The sequence below is a fragment of the Odocoileus virginianus genome, chromosome 1 (genome assembly GCF_023699985.2).
Source record: "Odocoileus virginianus isolate 20LAN1187 ecotype Illinois chromosome 1, Ovbor_1.2, whole genome shotgun sequence".
NCBI classification, from domain to species: domain Eukaryota; kingdom Metazoa; phylum Chordata; class Mammalia; order Artiodactyla; family Cervidae; genus Odocoileus; species Odocoileus virginianus.
Genome location: NC_069674.1, coordinates 12,724,045 through 12,748,218, shown reverse-complemented (window position 1 = coordinate 12,748,218; position 24,174 = coordinate 12,724,045). Strand labels below are relative to the sequence as shown.

The following is a 24,174-nucleotide window of genomic DNA, read 5'->3' as shown; positions in this document are numbered from 1 at the left end:
TGAGTGTCTCCTCGCCTCTTCTGTCCATCTCTGAAGTCCCATGTGGCTCCAGTCAGGGTATAAACAAGAGCTATTCAAGGAAAGTACAGTCTTTTCAGGTAGGAGGTGTGAGGGGCCCAGCCTGTGATTGGCACTGCTCCTTCTTGTCAGGAAGGGGGTGTGAAGGAAGGAACGTGTGACGGGGGGTGACTGGTGAAGGGAGAGGCTTACTCTGGAGCAGTCTAGGAAAACGCTGATGTTAACGCTGGGAATGTTCTGCCCCACTTAGTCAAAGGCGCGCTGAGGCAGAGCTGACCCGCACCTGTGTCTGCCTGCCACGTGGTCATGACCTCGTGACCAGCAAAGGTCAGAGTCACTTGTGTCACGGATGCAGTTTCCCTGAGGGCACTCACAGCGCAGCTGCCTTCACCACCAAGGAGTGTTTCCCGGAGAGAAGAAAAGTCACTGACTTGGGACTCTGCTTTCAGTAGCAAACGTGTCTTCTAGTTTAAGTTATAAATCCAGTTATCAATTTCACTCAAGTGAATTAAGTAGATGTGAAAATGTCCCCTGATGAGTCCTCGGAGGATGGAAAATAAAGCTCTCTAAAACCAAGGATCAGCCCTCTTGCTATTTCTAGAAATCCTTCCAAAGCTCTTTATTGTCACACGGTCACCATGGTGACTTAACCCAAAGCCCTCAAAACGGCATAAAAGAACCACCGTTGTCCTCCGTCTCTTTGTCTACACTCACCCTCACTCCTGTCACTCTGAACCCCATGAACCACTGGCTTGCAGATCATCTTGCACTCCTCTACCTGTAATGACAAATATGTAAGGTTCTACTGATCTCTGAATATTTACCAGTGATATCTTCTCCTATAAGAAGCTTCTATGCCTCTTACACCACCCCCATGATGTTGGATGACATGCACCATGCATTTTGCTACCACAATGCCCTGTGCCCACCTCCTTCCTACCACTGACACTTGATGGAAGCTACCCCTTTTCTTGTCTGACCCCCCCACTTGAAGGTCACTCCATGATGGCAAAGTTGTGTTTTATTTCAGTAGCCTTGGGATGTGGCATAGTACCTTGGTTCAGCATGTGTATGTTAGTTGCTCAGTCTTTGCTACTCCATGGACTGCAGACTGCCAGGCTCCTCTGTCCATGGGATTTTCCAGGCAAGAATACTGGAGTGGGTGGCCATTCCCATTCCCAGGGGATCTTCCTGACCCAGGGATGGAACCCAGGTCTCCTGCATTGCAGGCAGATTCTTGACCATCTGAGCCACGAGGGAACCCCATGTTCAGTGTACGCTTCCATTAAATTATCTTGGAATCAATGAATGAGTCAGTGAGTTCACCGACAGTGACCCAATTCAGGAGCAGATATCACCCTAAGGCCTGCCTGAAACAGACAGCAACCCTCCCCCTCCCAGCCCCGCAGCACACAGCCTTCTCTATTTCAATACTCGTGTGCATTCTAACATGGGTGCCTCATATACAACCACATGCATATACACACATCTCTGAATATATATGAATGCGAATAGCCAACCACTTGCTAAGCATATGTCATTGCAGTGTTTGCTATTAACCTCCAAGAAAATAAAGACATCCAAGTCACAGTCCTCAAGAATCTTCCCAAGCCTATTATACAGAGTGAAGTAAGCCAGAAAGAAAAACACCAACATACTATACTAACGCATATATATGGAATTTAGAAAGATGGTAACGATAACCCTGTATGCGAGATAGCAAAAGAGACACAGATGTATAGAACAGTCTTTTGGACTCTGTGTGAGAGGGCGAGGATGGGGTGATATGGGAGAATGGCATTGAAACATGTAAATTATCACATGTGAAACTAATCGCCAGTCCAGGTTGGATGCATGAGACAGGGTGCTCAGGGCTAGTGCACTGGGATGACCCGGAGGGATGGGATGCGGAGGGAGGTGGGAGGAGGGTTCAGGATGGGGAACACATGTACACTCATGGCTGATTCATATCAATGTATGGCAAAGCCACTACAATATTGTAAAGTAATTAGCCTCCAATTAAAATAAATAAATTTATACTTTAAAAACAGAATCCTTTCTGTTCATTAGGGGATAATTCATGGATAGAAACAGTCAATATACAAGCAATGTGAGTTACTATAATGCAGGCGGAGACTAGCACTCAGTTTCTGACTGGGACCATCAGGAAGAGTCTGGGAAGGTGGCAGATTCTTCACAGGAAGAGTTGGTCTCAGTTATTCAAGTGGGAGAGAGGTCATGAGAGTCAGACGTATGAATGGGATAGGAAACTACAGGGTCAGGGACCTTGCACTCAGCACTCAGGTCCTTGCACTCAGCTGGCTGTGAGGTTCAGAGATGGCAGTCACAAGTCTGCAAAGGCAGGTTGGGGCTTCCCGCTCTGAGGGTGGACTCTATCCTTGTTGCAGCATGAGGCAGGCATATAGTAGACGTGCATTAAACATCTGTGCCCTAGTGAAGGGAGAGGAGCCCATCCAGGAAGCCAAGGGCAGGTGCAGAGCTGTGAGTCCTCCCGCCCTGAGCTGACATCACCTGCCCTGTGGATGGTCCTCCCACCCACCTCTATAAATGCCCGCCTGCACAGGTGGGCACAGAGAGTCCCAGAGGGGAGCCCTGATGACATAGGAGATCTCCTCAGGGTGGCATCTGTTCCAGGAGGGGCCTCCCTGCCCCCCTCCCCCACCACTAGCACCCTACCCTTCCCCAAGTCCCTCCCCCACCCCCCGCCTCCCCGCAGTGTACCCTGAGTCTGTCTGCTCTCACCCCATCAGTCAGACCAGGCTCTGCCACCTGCACTTCCGGCCTCTGCCCAGTAGCTGGAGGAGGGGCACCAGAGGAGAGGACATTTTTGTATCACAGTGTAACATCGTGGGACTGGGGGGGTGGGCACGATGATTCAGTTAGAGGAAGTACTTTTACAAAAAGCCCTGCCTCAGAAAATAGACCCACGCCGCTCACCGGGAAGCTAGCCCCCAGCTCAAGATGGGGAGAATGGCTGGGAGAAGTCCCTGGAGCGGGTCCCTATGTGGTCTCACAGGGACCTGGACTCTGATCACCTCTGCCTCTCCCTGCTCCACACTCAGCTTCCCAGGAATGTGAAAAATCAAGCCGTCAGAGTGGGATCTTCACAAAACTTGACCTTGGACAAAGTACTTGAAGCTGTGTTATTTGTTAAGCACTCACAACAACCCCCAGGGAAGATATTACCCCATTTTTCAGATGGAGAAACTAAGGCCAGGGAGGTTTCAGGTCACAGAAGTAATAAGAGGCAGGGTCTAGCCTGAAACACTTCCCAGTCCAGCAAAACCTCCACTCCTAGTGCCCCTTCCAATTTCACCATCATGTAAGCCCCCAAGTCAAGCTCATTCTCTGCAAAACTGGGGGTGACCTCATGTCCAGACCACTTGTCCACTAGTTCTGGAGGTAGGTCGACGGGGAGAGAAGCCAGGGAGGAGAAGGAGGGTGGCCCCAGACTGTTCCAGGGGAGGAGGGGAAGACGGAGGAATTCTTGGCAGCCCCTTCCCACTGTGCTCCTATGGGGAGCAGCACTTCGGGCCAGGGACCAGGCTCACTGTGCTAGGTAAGAATGCTTCTCCAGGGGGAAGGAGGGTGGAATGCCAGGCTAGATGATCCCCCCAAAGCCAGGGTTTGGGGGAGTGGGCGCTGGAGCCTCCCTGGCTGCTCTCTGAGAAGGCAAAGTTTGCTCCTGGGTCCCCAGGGCTGTGTGAACACCGCGCAGCTGTACTTTGGAGCTGGTTCCAAGCTGACTGTTCTGGGTAAGGAAGGCAGCTGGGGTCCCTGAGTGTTCCCTAGGGAGGGATGCAGAGAGGAGGGCGGCTGCCTATCTCCCTTCTGGGCTGCGCTCAGGGTCGGTGGGGACCTGGGCTGAGTCGGGGCATCAGAGAAGGGCAGCGCTGGTTTTTGTCCTGAGTCCCGGGGCTGTGAGCCAAAGCACTCAGTACTTCGGCGCGGGCACCCGGCTGTTGGTGTTAGGTGAGCTGGGACGACCCCGGAGACCCGAGGGATGGGCGGCAGGTTTTTGCGCGGGGCTAGGGGGCCGTGACTCAGAGACGCAGTATTTCGGGCCGGGCACGCGGCTCCTGGTGCTAGGTGAGTGCGGGCGGCTCGCCTCGATTTTTTTGTGGGGCGCCCCGGTGCCGCCCTGACCTCCGGGGCCGGCGGAGCGCTGACCGCGGTGGGTGAGTGTCGGCGCGCTGGCCGCGGGCGGCAGAGTCAGGGCGGGTCGGATCGGGGCACTTGGTCCCCTCCCTGCGCTGGAGCCGGGCTCTGGGTCCCGGAGGGCGAGCTGCTATGCTCTGAGGGGTTGCTTGCGGCACTGGGACTCTGTGAGCCAGAGAGCGGTATTTTGGCGCCGGCACCAGGCTCACAGTCACAGGTGAGATCTGAACACCTCCCTGCCTTCTCTTCGCGGCCTCTCTTGTCCCCGGAGATGAGTGGGGTGGGCTGGAGTGTGTGGCCACGTTGTCCACCTGTAGAGTCAGCTCTGCAAGGGATGAGGGGCCAGGACTGGGGTTCTCATAGTCCTGGAACAGAGAGGTAGGGCAAGGGGGGGCTTTGGTTTTTTTTTTGCTTTTTCCTTGAGATATTAGGGACTTGGTGAGCCATGGCGAAAAACAGAATTTATTAGGACTCTGAGAGCTGCTTGATTGGAGAAAAAGACTGAGGAGGGCGATCTGGGCTGAGGGAAGGGTAGAAGTGGGTGTAGCAGCCACAAAGCGAAAAATGAGCTGGCGGGGGGGGGGGGCACGCAGGAACAGACAGGAGTGAGTCCAGGAGAGTGGGCCCCCTGCAGAGCTGGCTTCAGGCAGGAGGAGATGCAGAGATGCAGGCTTCCACTCAATGACCCAGGAGGAAAAGGATGATGGAGGAAAGTAGAACAGAGACTTGAAAGAGACAGATAAACACCAGGCAGTGAGAGAAAGAATCCAAACAGGTGGGGTTTGTCGATTTAGTGTTTGGAAGTTTGGATTTAAATTTAGGTTTCCAACCTCTTCCTTTCTACCTAAGTCCAGACCCCTGCCGGCCAGGCTGTGTGTACAGCACACACGGGCTGGTGCGAACCTGGGCCACTGGGTGCATTTACTCATCATATGGAGCCCCCTCATCACCACCACCGCCCGCCCCCAAGCCTGAAATCTCCCTCCTCACACCAGTCTTTGAGGTTAAACAGCCAGATGGTGCAGGGCATATATTCAAATAGACATATTTTTCCTTCTGAGGCCAGGAACATTCCCAAGGGGATCTTAGTGCTGGAAAGGGATCTTCAATGTCACCTGGTGATGGAAGCACTGAGCTTCCAGAGGGAACGACCCCTCGATACTGTTGCATTTACTGGATGATATGATAACAGCAAGCGTGTCTGTAGTTAGACTGGTTAGGGTGGAACCAGTGGGGCTCAGTTTGAAGTGTTTGTTTCCAGTGACAGCTGGGTTCCTGTGATCAGCCAGGGTGGAGGAGAGCAGGAGACCTCAGAACAGGTACACCTGGGTCCCAAGCCCTGGTCCTTTAATGCTCTGATGACCTTGGGCAAGTGAATCTGTGGGAACCTTCCCTAGGATTGAAAATCATCAACAAGACCTACTGCTAACACTGCTCTGAGAATTGCAGGAGTAGCTGCGTGGGGAGTATCTTAGAGTATCTAGCAGACCTGTTGTAATTCAGTGGTCTCCCCTCTGCCCCTCCTCTAGGCAGTCACTGGGACAGCAGGGGAACCCAGTGCCAATGGAGGGGCAGGATAAGCATGAGGAGGAGGGCTGGCTATATGTAAGAAGTGAGCTGGGAACAGCACAGGTAAACTTCAGAGTTCTGTCTGAGGCTCTTCAGCCCACATCCAAGCACGCACCACCAAAGCTCACCAGGACACACACACAGGTGCACTCACATGGGCGAGCCCACCCACGGGGATTCACAAACAAGGAGGGGAAACTGACTCACCCTCATCGTGGAGCCATGTAGCCAGTGCTTCAACGTGTAAGGAAGGTCCTGCTTCCTTCTGCCCAACACATCAACATCACAGGGAGCATTGCGCATGGCTCAAAAACACGTCTGTAATTTTTCCAGTAAGTGCTGAGTGTTTGCTGGGTGAGGGGGTCAGAGGAGTGGATTCTGTAATGCCCCGGGAGGGCTGGTAGAACCCCAGAGACAGGGACTTTGCAGGAGAGTGAAGAACCAGGCCAAGAGCAGAAAGCCTGATGGAACCAGTGCAACAGAGAGAAGTCAGGAGATTTCCATTTCAGTTCCGGTCTGCCAGTACAGCCCTCGGGACAGACGGACAGTCACAAGGTGGGAAGCGCAGCACAGGGCGCCCGGCCTGATGGAAGGCAGAAAGTGAAGTGAAGTGTTAGTCACTTAGTCGTGTCTGACTCAGCAGACTGTAGCCCACCAGGCTCCTCTGTCCATGGAATTCTCCAGGCAAGAAGACTGGAGTAGGTTGCTGTTTCCTTCTCCAGGGGGTCTCCCTGATCAAGGGATTGAACCCAGATCTCCTGCATTCCAGGCAGATTGTTTACCAAGTGAGCCTCCAGAGAAGGCCAGGGCTACCTCAAAATGAACACCTAAGGCTTTTGTTTTAAAAATTATTTAGAATTTCACAGTGGTGACACCAGCACATGATATCAAGCAGGGAGGCCTTCTAAGTGGAGACTACATGGTTCACACCCCCATGAACCCAGCCCTGAAGTTAAGTCACATCCATGGAAATAGCAAGTGTCAGAACTTTTTTTTTTTTAAATCTTCTAGGCTAAACTACATCTCTTTAGAATGAGATGTCTTCCTTTTAACAGAATTGTTCAGAAACAAACAAAAAAATCCGTATAATGCAAAGAGCAAGATGAAATGTATGTCAAGAGGGTTCAGAAGCAATAAGCCAGTCAGATGAGAAGGCCACCGGGGCTTTAACTGGAATGCCTTAACTGGGGCCCTCTAGGATTCCACACACCAGAGGCTTAGCTGGATCAAGACAACTGGGAGTGGAAGTTGCTCTGATGACCTCAGATGCATATTTACGAAGCTAGCCAGTAGGGAAAAGTAGAATATATGGAATCAGAGGGGCAAAGCAAGTTGAAGATGCCTGAATTTAAAACAAGGGGAGACAGCGATTTCTCTGAGCCAAGGCAGCTCAGGGGTACCTGCAGGCAGAGGAATGGCTAGGTTGACCTGAAGCACTGGAAAGAAAGAAAACCTCCCATTCCGATTGGTTGGAGAAGGAAATGGCAACCCACTCCAGTGTTCTTGCCTAGAGGATCCTCTGGACAGAGAAGCCTGATGGGCTGCCATCCATGGGGTCGCACAGAGTCAGACACGACTGAAGCAACTTAGCAGCAGCAGCATTCTGATGAGTATGCCCTAAGACAAATGCTGTCTTCACATGAGTATGCAAAAATATATCATTAGTACATTGTCATCTGAAAAAATAAAAAACAGCCATCAGGTAACTTCCTTATCCCCAAGTAATCTTATTGGTCAACCCTTCAGGCTCGCTCCCAGCAGAGGACAGGGCTTTCGGCGTCCATAGATCAGCTCACGCCCACCCCTGCTGTGGACAGTCAGTGTTGGCTTCTCCCTTCACGAGCAGGAAAAATGATGCAGAGACATCCACAGACTATCTAAAGCCACTTCTAAGCTTCGAATTGTTATTCATGCTCCATCCGGTGCTTTATTTAAATAACTACTATATATTATGGTGAGAAGTAGAGAAGTAAGCTTCTCATGTTGAATAACAAAACCATAACGTAAGAGAAGAGAATTTGCTCAGAGGTTGCGTGGTGCCATTTGTAAGGCCACCTTTGGGGTTGGAGACACAGGAGACAGGCCTGTGGCTGGGTGAGTAAGGGCACAGGCAGGCAGAGACCGAGCGCAGAGGTGTGGGGTGGTGACCCCCCAAACACACAGGCCATACTGCTTGCATGCACGCTCAGTCGTGTCCGACTCTTTGGCGACCCCATGGACTGTAGCCCGCCAGGCTCCTCTATCCATGGGATTTCCCAGGCAAGAACACTGGAGTGGGTTGCCATTTCCTTCTCCAGGGGATCTTCCCAACTCAGGGATCGAACCCACGTCTCCTGCATTGGCAGGCAGATTCCCTCTGAGCCACTGGGGTAGTTATACTGCTACATGATTTTATTTTAGGATGACCTGTGGCCCCCTTCCCTTCGTTCTCACACTCATATCAATTCAGTTCAGTTGCTCAGTTGTGTCCGACTCTTTGCAACCCCATGAATTGCAGCACGCCAGGCCCCCCTGTCCATCACCAACTCCTTGAGTTTACTCAAACTCATGTCCATCGAGTCGGTGATGCCATCTGACCATGTCATCCTCTGTCATCCCCTTCTCCTCCTGCCCCCAATCCCTCCCAGCATCAGGGTCTTTTCAAATGAGCCAACTCTTCGCATGAGGTGGCCAAAGTATTGGAGTTTCAGCTTCAACATCAGTCCTTCCAATGAACACACAGGACTGATCTCCTTTAGGATGGACTGGTTGGATCTCCTTGCAGTCCAAGGGACTCTCAAGAGTCTTCTCCAATGCCACAGTTCAAAAGCATCAATTTTTCGGTACTCAGCTCTCTTCACAGTCCAACTCTCACATCCATACATGACCACTGGGAAAACCATAGCCTTGACTAGATGGACCTTTGTTGGCAAAGTAATGTCTCTGCTTTTTAATATGCTATCTAGGTTGGTCATAACTTTCCTTCCAAGGAGTAAGCATCTTTTAATTTCATGGCTGCAATCACACTCATATACTCATACACAAAAACACAGAAACATGCACACACATACACACACACACACACACACACACACACACACAGCCCCCACGCCCAGCCAGCTCTCAGGCCGGTCCTGGCCCCCACCCCTGTCCTTCCAGACGATCTGAGCCGGGTGCACCCGCCCAAGGTGGCTGTGTTCGAACCCTCGGAAGCAGAGATCTCCCGGACCCAGAAGGCCACGCTCGTGTGCCTGGCCACGGGCTTCTACCCCGACCACGTGGAGCTGACCTGGTGGGTGAACAGGAAGCAGGTCACCACTGGGGTCAGCACGGACCCTGAGCCCTACAAGGAGGACCCCACGCGGGAGGACTCCAGATACTGTCTGAGCAGCCGACTGAGAGTGACCGCCGCCTTCTGGCACAACCCCCGCAACCACTTCCGCTGCCAAGTCCAGTTCCACGGGCTCACGGACAATGACACGTGGGAGCAGGAGGACAGGGCCAAGCTCGTCACCCAGAACATCAGCGCCGATGCCTGGGGCAGAGCAGGTGAGCCGGCCAGGAGGGAGTCAGAGCCGACAGAGGAGAGATCCAGGGAGAGGAGCTGGAAGCCTGGACACAGAGTGAGGGGTCGGGGAGCCCACCAAGAGGGTGGACAGGGCACCTCCTCAGGCTAACTCCTCCCCCAGGTCCAGATCCTCCTCCCAACTCAGCAGTGCTGGTGGGTCCCCTCCCTGCCCGCCTGCACAGCTCAGGGTCTCAGGGGTGGGTCCCCATCCCCTTCAGTGCTGCCTCCTCCCATGACTCTGAGGATGCTGTGGCCACATTGGTACAAGCAGTGCTAGGACTCTGATCAGAGGCTGCTCTGAGCCTGGGGGCCGGTGCTGACTAAAACACTGACTTAGTTTTGAATTGGGTTTAGAAGATGCAGTCTCTCATCCGTTTTCCTCCCCCTTTTTTCTTGCAGACTGTGGTGTCACCTCTGGTGAGTAGCCCTCTGCTTCTTTGTCTCCATCTCCATGGTCATTTCTCTGCAACCAAAGACAGAGAAGCCATGGACACTGGTTGGGGTGGGCGTTGGTAAAGGGGGTGGAGGCCAGAGATACCTGCTCACAGGTACCTACCTGCTCTCCCTTCCTGCCAACAGCGTCTTATCAGCAAGGCGTCCTGTCTGCCACCCTCCTCTATGAGATCCTGCTGGGGAAGGCCACCCTGTACGCTGTGCTGGTCAGCGCCCTGGTGCTGATGGCCATGGTGAGGAGGGGGCCAGGATGGGGCAAGCAGGTTGGAGGTGACACTTGAAATGCGGCAACACAGACCTAGGAAGGTAGAGGCCCCACCAGGACCAGAGGTGGGCAGAGAGGAGGAAGGGGTTCACCCACATGCCTCGGAAGACACCTTGCACCTGTGTGATCACAATGGGAGAGCCGTGCTGGGGAGGAGAAACTGGGGTCACCAGAAAACCCAATGGATGGATGTTGGGAGGAGACCTGCTGTTTGTCTTGTCAGTGGGACACCCTACCTCCTCTCAGTCCCCAGCACTCCTGGCTCCTTGTAACCCTCACACCTTCTCTTCCTCAGGTCAAGAGAAAAGATTCCTGAAACCAGCTTAGAAGTGGAGCCAGGAGCTTCCAGCCTGTTGCTGCCCTGATGTGAATTCTGCTTTTCCCGTTCCTACCCAGCACTTCTGAAGAACTGCCCTCATCTCTGGACTCAGCCCAGCATCCACTCCCATGTGTGGGTGCCCCAAACTAGGGCGGACCAGGATCTCCCTGACCCAGGGGAGACCCTAGGGGGGCTGAACTTGCTGAACCAATAAAAATGGCCTGTTGTGTTCTGAGTGTCTCCTCACCTCTTCTGTCCATCTCTGAAGTCCCATGTGACTCCAGTCAGGGTATAAACAAGAGCTATTCAAGGGAAGTACAGTCCTTTCAGGTAGGAGGTGTGAGGGGCCCAGCCTGTGATTGGCACTGCTCCTTGTTGTCAGGAAGGGGGTGTGAAGGAAGGAACGTGTGACAAGGGGTGATTGGTGAAGGGAGAGGCTTACTCTGGAGCAGTCTAGAAAAACGGCAGTGTTGCCTCTAGGAACTTGCTTTCCTACCTGGACAAAGGTGCTCCGAGGAAGAGCTAAACCACACAGGTGTGCCCGCTGCAGAGTGGTCATGACCCCAGGGTGCTCATTTCAACTCTCTCACCAGGAGCATTTCTAGGCTTGGTTCACCACCAAAGAGTGTTTCCAGCTGGAAAGAAGAAACATCACTGACTTGGAAATCTCTGCTCAGCAGCAGATGTGTCTCTGGGTTAAGTTACAAAGCTAGTTATAAATTTCACTCAGGTGAATTAAGTAGATGTGAAAATGTCCCCTGATCACTCCTGTGCTCAGTCAGTTGTGTCTGACTCCTTGTGACCCCATGGACTGTAGCCCGCCAGGCTCCTTTGTCCATCGTAATTCTCAGGCAAGAATACTGGAGTAGGGTGCTAATTCCTACTTCAGAGGATATTCCCAACCCAGGGATCAAACCCACGTCTCTCATGTCTCCTGCATTGGGAGGCAGATTCTTTACCACCTGGGAGCCCTGCAAGACACCTGGGAGGGAGCCACCTGGAAGGATAGAAAATAAAGTTCCTAAACCCAAGGATCAGCCCTATTGCTGTTTCTAGAAATCCTTCCAAAGCTCTTTATTGTCACACTGTCACTATGGTGATGTAACCCAACGTCCCCAGGATGGCATAAAAGACCCACCATTGCCCTCCACCTCTGTGTCCACACTCACCCTCACTCCTGTACCCCTGAGCCTTCTGAGCCACTGGCTCTCAGGCCATCCTGCACTCCTCTGCCTGGAATGACACCTACACAAACTCCCACTCATCCTCGCAGGCTCAGCAATGACATCTTCCCCAGCTAGTAGCCTTCTCTGGAGCATCCTTGCCCCTTACTCCATGAGACTGCATGAAATGCCCTCTGTGCTTTGCTATCACTGTGCCCTGTGCCCACTTCCTTCCTGCTATCAACCTCACTTGATGGAAACTACCCCTTTCATTGTCTGACACCGCCACTTGAAGGTCACCTCCTTGAGGACTAAGTAGTGTTTTATTACAGTATCTTTGAAATGTAGCATATATCTTGGTTCAGTGTACTCACCCAATAAATTATCTTTAAAGAAATGAATAAATCAGAGAGCTCACCCAAAGTGACCCAATTCAGGAGCAGATATCACCTTCAGGCCTTCCTGCACAGACAGTGACACTCTCCTCCCCCACAGGCCTGCAGCACACAGCCTCCTCAATCTAATGCATGCATGCATTCTAGCACAAGTCTTTGCGTATATACCAACAAACACGCATACACACAAGTCAGCATATGTGCATCAGCAGAGTAGACTACGCATTAAGTACATGTCATTGCAATGTTTTTCAGTAACCTTCAAAAAAAAAAAAGATATCCAAGCCACAGCCCCCAAGAAGTTTCCCTATTCTTTAGGGGGATAATTCATGGGTGGAAATGCTTAACATACAGCAGTAATGTCCACACTTAACGCCTGAATAGCAGCAACATGAACTGTGTACTGAAAAGTGGGCAGAAGCTGGCACTCGGCTTCTGACTGGGACCATCAGGGAGAGTCTAAGAAGGTGGCAGACTCTTCACAGGAAGAGTTGGTCTCAGTTATCCAAGTGGGAGAGAGGTTATGAGAGTCAGATATAAGAATGGGATAGGAAACTACAGGGTCATGGACTTCTGGTCCTTGCACTCAGCTGGCTGTGAGGTTCAGAGATGGCAGTCACAAGTCTGTAAAGGCAGGTTGGGCTTCCTTCTCTGAGGATGGACTCTATCCTTGTTGCAGCATGAGGCAGGCATATAGTAGACGTGCATTAAACATCTGTGCCCTAGTGAAGGGAGAGGAGCCCATCCAGGAAGCCAAGGGCAGGTGCAGAGCTGTGAGTCCTCCCGCCCTGAGCTGACATCACCTGCCCTGTGGATGGTCCTCCCACCCACCTCTATAAATGCCCGCCTGCACAGGTGGGCACAGAGAGTCCCAGAGGGGAGCCCTGATGACATAGGAGATCTCCTCGGGGTGGCATCTGTTCCAGGAGGGGCCTCCCTGCCCCCCTCCCCCACCACTAGCACCCTTCCCTTCCCCAAGCCCCCCCCGCAGTGTACCCTGAGTCTGTCTGCTCTCACCCCATCAGTCAGACCAGGCTCTGCCACCTGCACTTCCGGCCTCTGCCCAGTAGCTGGAGGAGGGGCACCAGAGGAGAGGACATTTTTGTATCACAGTGTAACATTGTGGGACTTTGGGGGGGGCCACGATGATTCAGATAGAGGAAGTGCTTTTACAAAAAACCCTGCCTCAGAAAAATAGACCCACGCAGCCCACCTGGAACCTAGCTCCCAGCTCAAGATGGGGAGAGTGGCTGGGAGAAGTCCCTGGAGCGGGTCCTTATGTGGTCTCACAGGGACCTGGACTCTGATCACCTCTGCCTCTCCCTGCTCCATACTCAGCTTCCCAGGAACACGAAGAATCGAGCCGTCAGAGTGGGATCAAGAACCAGTGCTTTCCATAAAACTTGCCTTTTGACAAAGTACTTGTCTTTCAGTTGCTAAGTCATGTCCGACTCTTTGCGACCCCATGGACTGCAGCATGCTAAGTTTCCTGAGTTTGCTCAAACTTATGTCCACTGACTCAGTGATGCCTTCCAAGCATCTCATTCTCTGTTAACCCCTTTCTCCTCCTGCCCTCAATCTTTCCCAGAATCAGGGTCTTTTCCCATGAGTCATCTCTTTGCATCAGGTGTCCAATGTATTGGAGCCTCAGCTTCAGTATCAGTCCTTGCAATGAATATTCAGGATTGATTTCCTTTAGGATTGACTGGTTTAATCTCCTTGCTGTCCAAGTTTCTCTCAATAGTCTTCTTCGGTAGCACAGTTTGAAAGCATTGCAAGTGTAAAATTCATTAAGCACAACATTCCTGTGGGAAAGATATTATTCCATTTTTCAGATGGAGAAACTAAGGCCAGGGAGGTTTCAGGTCACAGAAGTAATAAGAGGCAGGGTCTAGCCTGAAACACTTCCCAGTCCAGAAAAACCTCCACTCCTAGTGCCCCTTCCAATTTCACCACCATGTAAGCCCCCAAGTCAAGCTCATTCTCTGCAAAACTGGGGGTGACCTCATGTCCAGACCACTTGTCCACTAGTTCTGGAGGTAGGTCGACGGGGAGAGAAGCCAGGGAGGAGAAGGAGGGTGGCCCCAGACTGTTCCAGGGGAGGAGGGGAAGACGGAGGAATTCTTGGCAGCCCCTTCCCACTGTGCTCCTATGGGGAGCAGCACTTCGGGCCAGGGACCAGGCTCACTGTGCTAGGTAAGAATGCTTCTCCAGGGGGAAGGAGGGTGGAATGCCAGGCTAGATGATCCCCCCAAAGCCAGGGTTTGGGGGAGTGGGCGCTGGAGCCTTCCTGGCTGCTCTCCGAGAAGGCAAAGTTTGCTCCTGAGTCCCCAGGGCTGTGTGAATGCCGCGCAGCTGTACTTTGGAGCTGGTTCCAAGCTGACTGTGCTGGGTAAGGAAGGCAGCTGGGGTCCCTGAGTGTTCCCTAGGGAGGGATGCGGAGAGGAGGGCGGCTGCCCATCTCCCTTCTGTGCTGGCTCAGGGTCGGTGGGGACCTGGGCTGAGTCCAGGCTATCCGGAGAGGGTAGCGCTAGTTTTTGTCCTGAGCCTCAGGGCTGTGAGCAATAACCCTCTGTATTTTGGAGGGGGCACTCGACTGGTGGTACTAGGTAAGCGGGGTGCTCTGGGGCGCTAGGAGGGAAGTGGGGCGATCAGATGCCAGTAGGGTCGCTGGACCGATATTTTTGTGCTGAGACCTGAGGCTGTGAGCACAGACACGCAGTACTTCGGCGCGGGTACCCGGCTGTTGGTGCTAGGTGAGCCGGGAAGACGCTGGGGACCCCGGGGTATGCGCGGCGGGTTTTTGCGCGGGGCTGGGGTGCCGTGACTCAGACCCAGTACTTCGGGCCGGGCACGCGGCTCCTGGTGCTAGGTGAGTGCTGGCGGCGCGCCTCGATTTTTGTGGGGCGCCCCGGGGCTGTACTTTACAGGCGCCGCCCTGACCTTCGGGGCCGGCAGCAGGCTGACGGTAGTGGGTGAGTGTCCGCGCACTGGCCGCGGGCGGCGGGCGGGACGGGAGGCGGCGGGGTCAGGGCAGGTCGGCTCCGGGCACTTGGTCCCCCGCCTGTCCTGGAGCTGAGCGCTGGGACCGGGGAAGCGAGCGGGAGCCGCTGGGAGCTGCGGGGGTGGGGGGTTTCAGTGCGGGGCTCTTCCTCCGTGCTCATATGAGCAGTATTTCGGCCCAGGCACCAAGCTGGCGGTCGTAGGTAAGATCTGGACTTCTCCCCTCCTTTCGGCGCAGCCCCTTGCTTCCCGGAGATGGGTGGGGTGCGCTGGGGCTGGGGCGCCTGGCCAGTTGTGCCTCTCGGGGGTTCGCTCTGCAAGGAGGTGGGGAGTATTGGATAGGGGGTACTCTAGTCCGGGAACGCGGACAGAGGGCGAGGGGGGAGCTTCAGTGTCTTTTTTTCTGGGGTATTTGGGGACCGGGTGAGCAATGGAGAGAGGACTAATTAGGACTCTGAGACTGGCTTGATTGGAGAAAAAGACTGAGGAGGGCGATCCGGGCTGGGGGAAGGGTAGGAGCGGTGTAGCTGCTGCCAAGGGGAAAATGAGATGGGGAGGGGGAAGGCAGGATGAGCTCAGGAAGGTGGGCCCACTGCAGAGCCCAGCTCCCGGGAGGTGGAGATGCAGGCTTCTGCTGAACGGAGAATCAAGGTGACCAGCAGGAGTGCAGAAGAGACGTGAAAGAGACAGACCCACCGGAGATATTGGGGGGGGGGGGGGGGTTGTCGATTTACTGTTTGGAAGTTTGGATTTAAATTTAGGTTTCCAACCTCTTCCTTTCTACCTAAGTCCAGACCCCTGCCGGCCAGGCTGTGTGTACAGCACACACGGGCTGGGTGGGAACCTGGGCCACTGGGTGCATTTACTCATCATATGGAGCCCCCTCACCACCACCACCCCCCGCCCCCGAGCCTGAAATCTCCCTCCTCACGCCAGGTCTTCGAGGTTAAGCAGCCAGATGGTGCAGGACATACATTCAAATAGACATATTTTTCCTTCTGAGGCCGGGAACATTCCCAAAGGGATCTTAGCGCTGGAAAGGGATCTTCAATGTCACCTGGTGATGGAAGCACTGAGCTTCCAGAGGGGAACAACCCCTTGATACTGTTGTGTTTACTGGATGATATGATAACAGCAAGCGTGTCTGTAGTTAGACTGGTTAGGGTGGAACCAGTGGGGCTCAGTTTGAAGTGTTTGTTTCCAGTGACAGCTGGGTTCCTGTGATCAGCCAGGGTGGAGAAGAGCAGGAGACCTCAGAACAGGTACACCTGGGTCCCAAGCCCTGGTCCTTTAATGAGCCAGTGACCTTGTGGGAGTGAATATGTGCACATAGGTCACACACCCAGGAAGCCAGCCCTGAAGTCAAGTTGTTATGTCATCATTGTTCAGTCTCTAAGTTGTATCAGATCCTTTTTCGACCATCTCCACCTCCTCATCCAGGCTCCTCTGTTCATGAGATTTCCCAGGCAAGAATATTGGAATGGGTTGCCATTTCCTTCCCTGGGGAATTTTCCTGACCCAGGGATTGAACCAGTATCTCCTACAGCTCCTGCATTGCAGGCAGATTCTTTGGGGAAATCCATCCATGGAAATGTGGTGTCACAGGAACTTTTTTTTTTTTGTTTGTTTGTTTCATTTCTTCCAGCCTAAATTAGGCTGGAAGAAATTGATTCAGACATCTAAAGAAGTTTAGATTGAGACATCTTCCCTTTAACAGAGTTACTCAGAAACAAACAAAAAAATCCGTATAATGCAAAGAGCAAGATGAAATGTATGTCAAGAGGGTCCAGAAGCAATAAGCCAGTCAGATGAGAAGGCTGCAGGGGCTTTCACTGGAATGCCTTAACTGGGGCTCTCTAGGATGCCACACACCAGAGGCTTAGTTGGATCAAGACAACTGGGAGCAGAAGTTGCTTGATGATCTCAGATGCATATTTAGGAAGCTTGCTGGTAGGGAAAAACAGAAGATGTGGAATCAAAGGGACAAAGGAGTTTGAAGATGCTTGAATTTAAAATATGAGGAGATGGTGATTTCTCTGAGCCGAGGCAACTCAGGGGTACCTGGAGGCAGAGGAATGGCTAGGATGACCTGCTGAGACACCAGAAAGAAAAAAGCCTCCTATTCTCATGAGCACATCCTGAGACAAAATGCTGTCTTCACGTGAGTGCACAAAAATATGCCATCTGTATGTATTTGAAGAAAAGCCCCCAACCCCATAATGAGCCCCTTATACTCAAATCCCCTCTACCCCTCAGCCCCCAGGCTCACATACAGCTAACCCAGCTGATGGCAGAGGCTTCCTGCATCCTTATGTCAGGCCATCTCCACCCCTACTCTGGACAGTCAGTGCTAGGATTCTCCCTTCACAAGCAGGAAAAATCATGCAGAGGCATTCAGGGGTTGTCTAAAGTCATGTTGGTGGGCAAAGTCACTGTCAAGCTTTGACTTCTGTTATTCTGGTTCCAATCCAGCTCTCTATTTAAATAACTACTATAAATTATGATGAGAAAAAAGACAGGTAAATTTTTCTCATTGAATAAGAAATCAAATAACATGAAAGAAGAAAACTTGCTCAGATGTCAGGCAGTGCCATTTGTAAGGCCACCTTAGGGGGCTAGAGACAGACAAGACGGGCTTGTCCTATGGTGAGTATAAGGGGCAGGCAGACAGAGGGAGAACAGAAGCAGAGGAGTGGGGTGGTGACTCCCAAACAAACAGGACATACTGCTACATGGTTTTATTGTAGGGTAACCCTGAGCCTCCCTTCCCGGCCTTCTTATACTCATATACCCACAAACACAAGCAAATACACACAAACAGCCCCCACGCCCAGCCAGCTCTCAGGCCGGTCCTGGCCCCCACCCCTGTCCTTCCAGATGATCTGAGCCGGGTGCACCCGCCCAAGGTGGCTGTGTTCGAACCCTCGGAAGCAGAGATCTCCCGGACCCAGAAGGCCACGCTCGTGTGCCTGGCCACGGGCTTCTACCCCGACCACGTGGAGCTGACCTGGTGGGTGAACAGGAAGCAGGTCACCACGGGGGTCAGCACGGACCCTGAGCCCTACAAGGAAGACCCCACGCGGGAGGACTCCAGATACTGTCTGAGCAGCCGGCTGAGAGTGACCGCCGCCTTCTGGCACAACCCCCGCAACCACTTCCGCTGCCAAGTCCAGTTCCACGGGCTCACGGACAATGACACGTGGGTGCAGAAGGACAGGGTCAAGCCCGTCACCCAGAACATCAGCGCCGATGCCTGGGGCAAAGCAGGTGAGCCGGCCAGGAGGGAGTCAGAGCCGACAGAGGAGAGATCCAGGGAGAGGAGCGGGAAGTCTGGACACAGAGTGAAGGGTCGGGGAGCCCACCAAGAGGGTGGACAGGGCACCTCCTCGGGCTAACTCCTCCCCCAGGTCCAGATCCTCCTCCCAACTCAGCAGTGCTGGTGGGTCCCCTCCCTGCCCGCCTGCACAGCTCAGGGTCTCAGGGGTGGGTCCCCATCCCCTTCAGTGCTGCCTCCTCCCATGACTCTGAGGATGCTGTGGCCACATTGGTACAGGCAGTGCTAGGACTCTGATCAGAGGCTGCTCTGAGCCTGGGGGCCGGTGCTGACTGAAAGCTAACTTAGTAGGTCTTCTTCATCTATTTGTTTTGTTTTAAGCATCTCAAAATACCACATATTTATTATTGCTTGGTTTTAATGTATCAGGAATCTGGGCATAGCTTAGCTGGCTCATTTATTTCAAGATGCTACAATCAGATGTCAGCCAAAGCTGGAGTCTTCTCTGAAGGCTTGGCTGGGGCAGGATCCATTCCTTCGTTCATGTGGTTGTTGCCAAGATTTAGCATCTTGCCAGCTATTGGACTGAGGAAGGCTGGCTTAGCTTTGAATCTGCTTTAGAAGATGCAGTCTCTCATCTGTTTCCCTCCCCCTTTTTTCTTGCAGACTGTGGTGTCACTTCTGGTGAGTAGCCTTCTGCTTCTTTGTCTCCATCTCCATGGTCATTTCTCTGGAACCAGAGACAGAGAAGCCATGGACACTGGTTGAGGGGGAGGAGGCCAGAGATACCTGCTCACAGGTACCTACCTGCTCTCCCTTCCTGCCAACAGCATCTTATCAGCAAGGGGTCCTGTCTGCTACCCTCCTCTATGAGATCCTGCTGGGGAAGGCCACCCTGTATGCTGTGCTGGTCAGCGCCCTGGTGCTGATGGCCATGGTGAGGAGGGGGGCAGGATGAAAGGGTGATGAAGGGAAAGTGTGGAGCATCATGCAGGGGAGCTGAGGGGGTCTTAGAGCTGTGTCCTGACATCTCCGTGGACATCACAGTCAGGCTGCCAGACTGGGGAGAAAGTACAGAGATCATCACAGACAGAGCACGGCTTTGAAGGATGGGGAGAGCCCTCCCCAAAAATCAGACCCCAGAATCAGCATCCTTTGACCCAGTCCTACTGTTCCATGGCCCCTGGCATCCTGACGACATCCTCTCTTCCTCAGGTTAAGAAAAAGGATTCCTGAGACCAGCTCCAAAAGTGCACCCTGAGTCATTCTTTATCGTGGCCTTGGATTCTCCTTAACATCTTTCCAGTCTATGTTCCTCAAGAGTTTCTCTCTCTCTCATCTCCTTCCTTTACAGATGTCTGCCCCTTCCCTCAGCTTCCCTGCAGGTGGAATGCCACATCCCAAACCTGAAATTGACTGAATCAATAAAAGTGTCATGATGGGCTTGATTGTGTCCAGGAGTGTCTGTGGTATCCTGCCCTTCATTCATCTATCTCTGATTTGGGGAAATCACCACCCCTCAGGCTCGGTAAAGAATTTTCCTGCAGTGCAGGAGACCCAGGTTCAATCCCTGGGTCGGGAAGATCCCCTGGAGAAGGGAATGGAAAGCCACTCCAGTATTCTTGCCTGGAGAATCCCAAGGACAGAGAAGCCTGGTGGGCTACAGTCCATAGGGTCACAAAGAGTTGGACATGCCTGAGTGATTAACACACATACACACACGCAGAGGCATATGGAGTGATAGATCCTCCTCTCTGACCAATGCTACTTCCTCTTGTTCATCCTCATGGGATGCTGTGGTCCACATCCAGGCACTCTGGGCCCCCATGTGTAGGGTTAGTCTGAAGGGCAAGAAGTTGGGCTCTGGAAAACCTGCATATTGAGGGCAGATGCTGGCTCAGATGGTAAAGAATCTGTCTGCAATGCAGCAGACCTGAATTTGGGTCTGCTGGGTCAAGAAGATTCCCTGGAGAAGGGAATGGCTACCCACTCCAGTATTCTTGCCTGGAAAATTGCTTGGACAGAGGAGCCTCAGAGGCTACAGTCCATGGGGTCACCAAGAGTCAGACAGGAATGAACAACTAACACTTTCACTTTTTTCAAGAATGAGTGGAAGGAAAAAAAGAATGAATGGAAGGGAACCATAATCCCCACCTCAGTGCTGGACAGAGGACAGGGCCACCTGTGGGTTGGAATGTCTGGTCATTTCTCAATTCCAAATTCAAGTTTCACTTCTTGTGCATTTAGGGTTTATCTTTGTTTCTTAACACTTCCATCTTATCTGGTTTCAGAATTTGGGCTTGAGATTTAGTTCTACCCTGCCTGTCTAGGTTAGAATCCTAAAGACAGCATAGAGCTGAAAAAGCTGAAGCATGAAACCTGGAGATTTCACAGAGGCAGGACACATAGGGGCAGACATGCCCCCATGGTGGGGAGGAACAGAGATGGGGAGAGGGTCCAGTGTGGGTTGGGGTGCTATACCCCTGAAGCCCTTCTAACAGAAGCTCCTTCTCTCATTGGGATGGAGGCCAGGCCACCCTAAATGGAGCATGTTGAGTGCAGACAACTCTTTGGGAAGACAGTTCTCTTACTGGGGCAAGTGCTAATTGCAGGTTACAATCACTGGGGCAGGGAGGGGGAGGGAGGAGAGGAATGCCATTGGGGGACAGAGGCAGACCAGGGAGAGAGACCCTGGGTAAGTGAGTTGAGGCAGAATGTCGGGAATGAGAAAAGAAGTTCCGAGATCTGGAAGATGGTGGGAAAGATGGAGCCCTCATCACCTGCTTTGTTCCAGGCTGGGCCCTGGCACACGCGTTGTCCCAACCAATTCCCACAACCATCCCACGAGCAGGTAATTTTTTTCTCCTGATTTCATAGGTGAAGAAACTATGAATCAAATGACTGGTAAGCTATGAAACTGTAGCACATTCTTCTGAAGAGGGTAGTTCAGGAAGCTTTGCCCAGGTGGTGAACAAGAGCGTGTGGTCGCTTATGAAATCTCTGGGTGACCCTGAAGGCGAGAGCAGAATCCAGAGCAACGAACTAGAGATACCTTGAATCCTCAGTATGTTTATTTCTTAGTGCTGCTAAGAACCACACACTTGATGCTTTAAAGAACCACACACTTGATGCTTTAAAGAAATCGAAATGCGTTCTCTCACAGTTCCAGAGGCCAAAAGTAAAAATCGAGGTGTTGGCAGAGGTGCACTCCCCTCCAGAACTCTAAGGGAGAGTCCTTCCCTGCTTCTCCCCAGTTCTGACAGCTCCCAACCCCCTGGACTCAAGGCAGCGTCGCCCCTGCCTTCTATCTCGGTCTGCATATGTCCTTCCCCATGTCTGTGTGTAAGTTCCCTCCTTTCACTTATCAGGACACAAGTCATTGGATTTGGGACACACCCTCCATTCAGAAGGATTTCATCCTGAGATTCTTAACAAATTACATCTGTAAAGATCTTATTTCCCAGTTAGTCACAGTCTGAAGTTCGGTGGGCGTGAATTTGGGGTGACATTACCCACTCCCCTACGCTGCGTATTAGGAACGGGAGATGAGGGGTTCTGTGGACCTGACTCACACAGGCCAGGAAAGGACATGGCCCGAGTGAAGGATGGCCTGGGAGGCTCATCACATGCTTGTAACTTACCATCAGTCAGGAGTATCTGACTTGAGTATTTCTCAAACCGCAGTTTTTTGGTTTTCTTTTTTAATTTGCTGTTGCTGTTGTTGTTTGCTTGTTTTGGTGTTGACTTAAAGGAGACTGAGTTTAGTCTCTAGACCAGCACCTACAAAAGTACCTTCCACTCTAGACACGTGTGGTGGTTCCTCACAAGGGTCGAATGGGGAGATGAGCAGCTATAGGAGAAACAAACACCTCGGAGGGAACAGGGCGTTTTGTGGATCAGGAGGAGCGGATTGAGCAGGCAGTGCGGGAGGCAAGGGTTTGTGCAAGAGACCTGTGAGGAGAAACCTGACCTGCTGTAGGGACGAGATCGGGGTGGAGGAGGGCAGGGGAGGCTCTGCAGGTTCGGAGGCTGTCATCTTTGGGGCGCTAAAAGCAGTGGTATTAGCAGGTGGGAGGATGTTGGGGGGGGTTGATGGTGGGCACCTGGGGGGTGTCAAGGTGAGGAACGAATGTCCTCTGGAGGATGCATGACTTGGGGCTTGTCACCTTCTCACTCCTGGAAACATCACAGGGATGGAGAAACTCCACTTGGTCCCCACCCTCCCTTGACCCAGGGAGGCACCTCTTCCCAAACCTTTACAGTCCTTTTCTTATCTTTCTCAGACAACCGTGCCCCAGCATTCAATGCACAGGCACTAGGAAGTCAACCGTTTCCACCTCTGCCTCTTTCCCTAGAATCTAAATAGATCCTTCTGGACCAATTCTAGTCAACCCCTCCTTTTCTTCCTCAGGTGAAACTGAGCAAAGATGGGTTAGATACAGGGCAATCACACTGCTTATTGTGCAAATGGGGGTGCTACTAAGGGTGAAAGATGAGATACTGAGACAGGAGGGGTAAGGAAGGATGGTCCTGGCAAACCAGGACCCACAGCCACTCCAATTAAAGGGGCTCAGGGGAAGTTTCTGAGACCAGTGTCATTTCTGGAATGGAAAGCACTAAAGCAATTTCTCATTGACCTGGGCCTGTCAACTTTTCCAATCTCAAAGCTAATCCAAGCTTCATTCCATTAAGGAAATTTGTGCAGAGTGTAGACAAGGGGCAAACTCCGTAAGTCACACACAGCCCAGGGGCAAAGCATGCTTACTAATTGAAGAGACTTACAAGCCAACCAAATCTAGAAGAATGCCTGTGATTCCCCAGGTTTTTGCCATTCGAAGGGCACGGCTGGACTTCCCATGGGTAGCTCTCAAGGAGAGGAACCTCAACCCTGTGACCTTTAGAGATTTACTCAGAAATTAGGAGAGGAAGGAAAGTATCCAGCTGGTCCCAGTGGGTGACGTCCTGGTGGGGGACACGACTCCTGTGGGAAGGGCTGTTTGAGTCACTGTCACTTGCCCAGAAGAAGAATGTTGCTATTAACACAGTTCAGTTCAGTCAGTTCAGTCGCTCAGTTGTGTCCGACTCTTTGCGACCCCATGGACCACAGCACGCCAGGCCTCCCTGTCCATCACCACCTCCTGGAGTTTACTCAAACTCATGTCCATTGAGTCGGTGATGCCATCCAACCATCTCATCCTCTGTTGTCCTCTTCTCCTCCTGCCTTCAATCTTTCCCAGCATCAGGGTCTTTTCCAAGGAGTTAGTTCTTCGCATCAGGTGGCCAAAGTATTGGAGTTTCAGCTTCAACATCAGTCCTTCCAATGAATATTCAGGACTGATTTCCTTTAGGATGGACTGGTTGGATGTCTTTGCAGTCCAAGGGACTTTCAACAGTCTTCTCCAACATCACAGCTCAAAAGAATCAATTCTTCGGTGCTCAGGTTTCTTTATAGTCCAACTCTCATATCCATACATGACTACTGGAAAAACCATAGCCTTGACTAGATGGACCTTTGTTGGCAAAGTAATGTCTCTGCTTTTTAATATGCTGTCTAAGGTGGTCATAGTTTTTCTTCCAAGGAGCAAGCATCTCTTAATTTCATGACTGCAGTCACCATCTGCAGTGATTTTGGAGCCCCCAAAAATAAAATCTGTCTTGGTGGGTGATGTTTCCATTGTTTCCCCATCTATTTGCCAGGAATTGATGGGACCAGATGCTATGATCTTAGTTTTCTGAAACTTGAGCTTTAAGCCAGCTTCACTCTCCTCTTTCACTTTCATCAAGAGCCTTTGATAGCTCAGTTAATAAAGAATCCACCTGCAATGCAGGAGACCCCTTTCATCTTGATGAAAGCAAGAGTCTTTGCTTTCTGCCATAAGGGTGGTGTCATCTGCATATCTGAGGTTATTGATATTTTTCCAGGAAATCTTGATTCCAGCTTGTGTTTCATCCAGCCTGGCATTTCACATGATGTACTCTGCATATAAGT

At 52.1% G+C, this 24,174-nt stretch overlaps 2 gene segments (V, D, J or C); both read left to right on the top strand.

Annotated features, from left to right (window-relative positions):
• The first annotated feature begins 2,909 nt into the window (after window positions 1–2,909).
• LOC110135780 (T cell receptor beta constant 1-like) lies at window positions 2,910–10,582 on the top strand. The segment is given in 8 exon segments: window positions 2,910–2,927; window positions 3,737–3,794; window positions 3,886–4,011; window positions 4,134–4,217; window positions 8,905–9,294; window positions 9,713–9,730; window positions 9,893–9,999; window positions 10,327–10,582. Coding segments are annotated over 8 exon segments (822 nt in total).
• Window positions 10,583–14,150: 3,568 nt separating this feature from the next.
• Window positions 14,151–19,629, top strand: LOC110135770 (T cell receptor beta constant 1-like). The segment is given in 6 exon segments: window positions 14,151–14,217; window positions 14,670–14,780; window positions 17,789–18,178; window positions 18,852–18,869; window positions 19,016–19,122; window positions 19,401–19,629. Coding segments are annotated over 6 exon segments (714 nt in total).
• The last annotated feature ends 4,545 nt before the right edge of the window (window positions 19,630–24,174 follow it).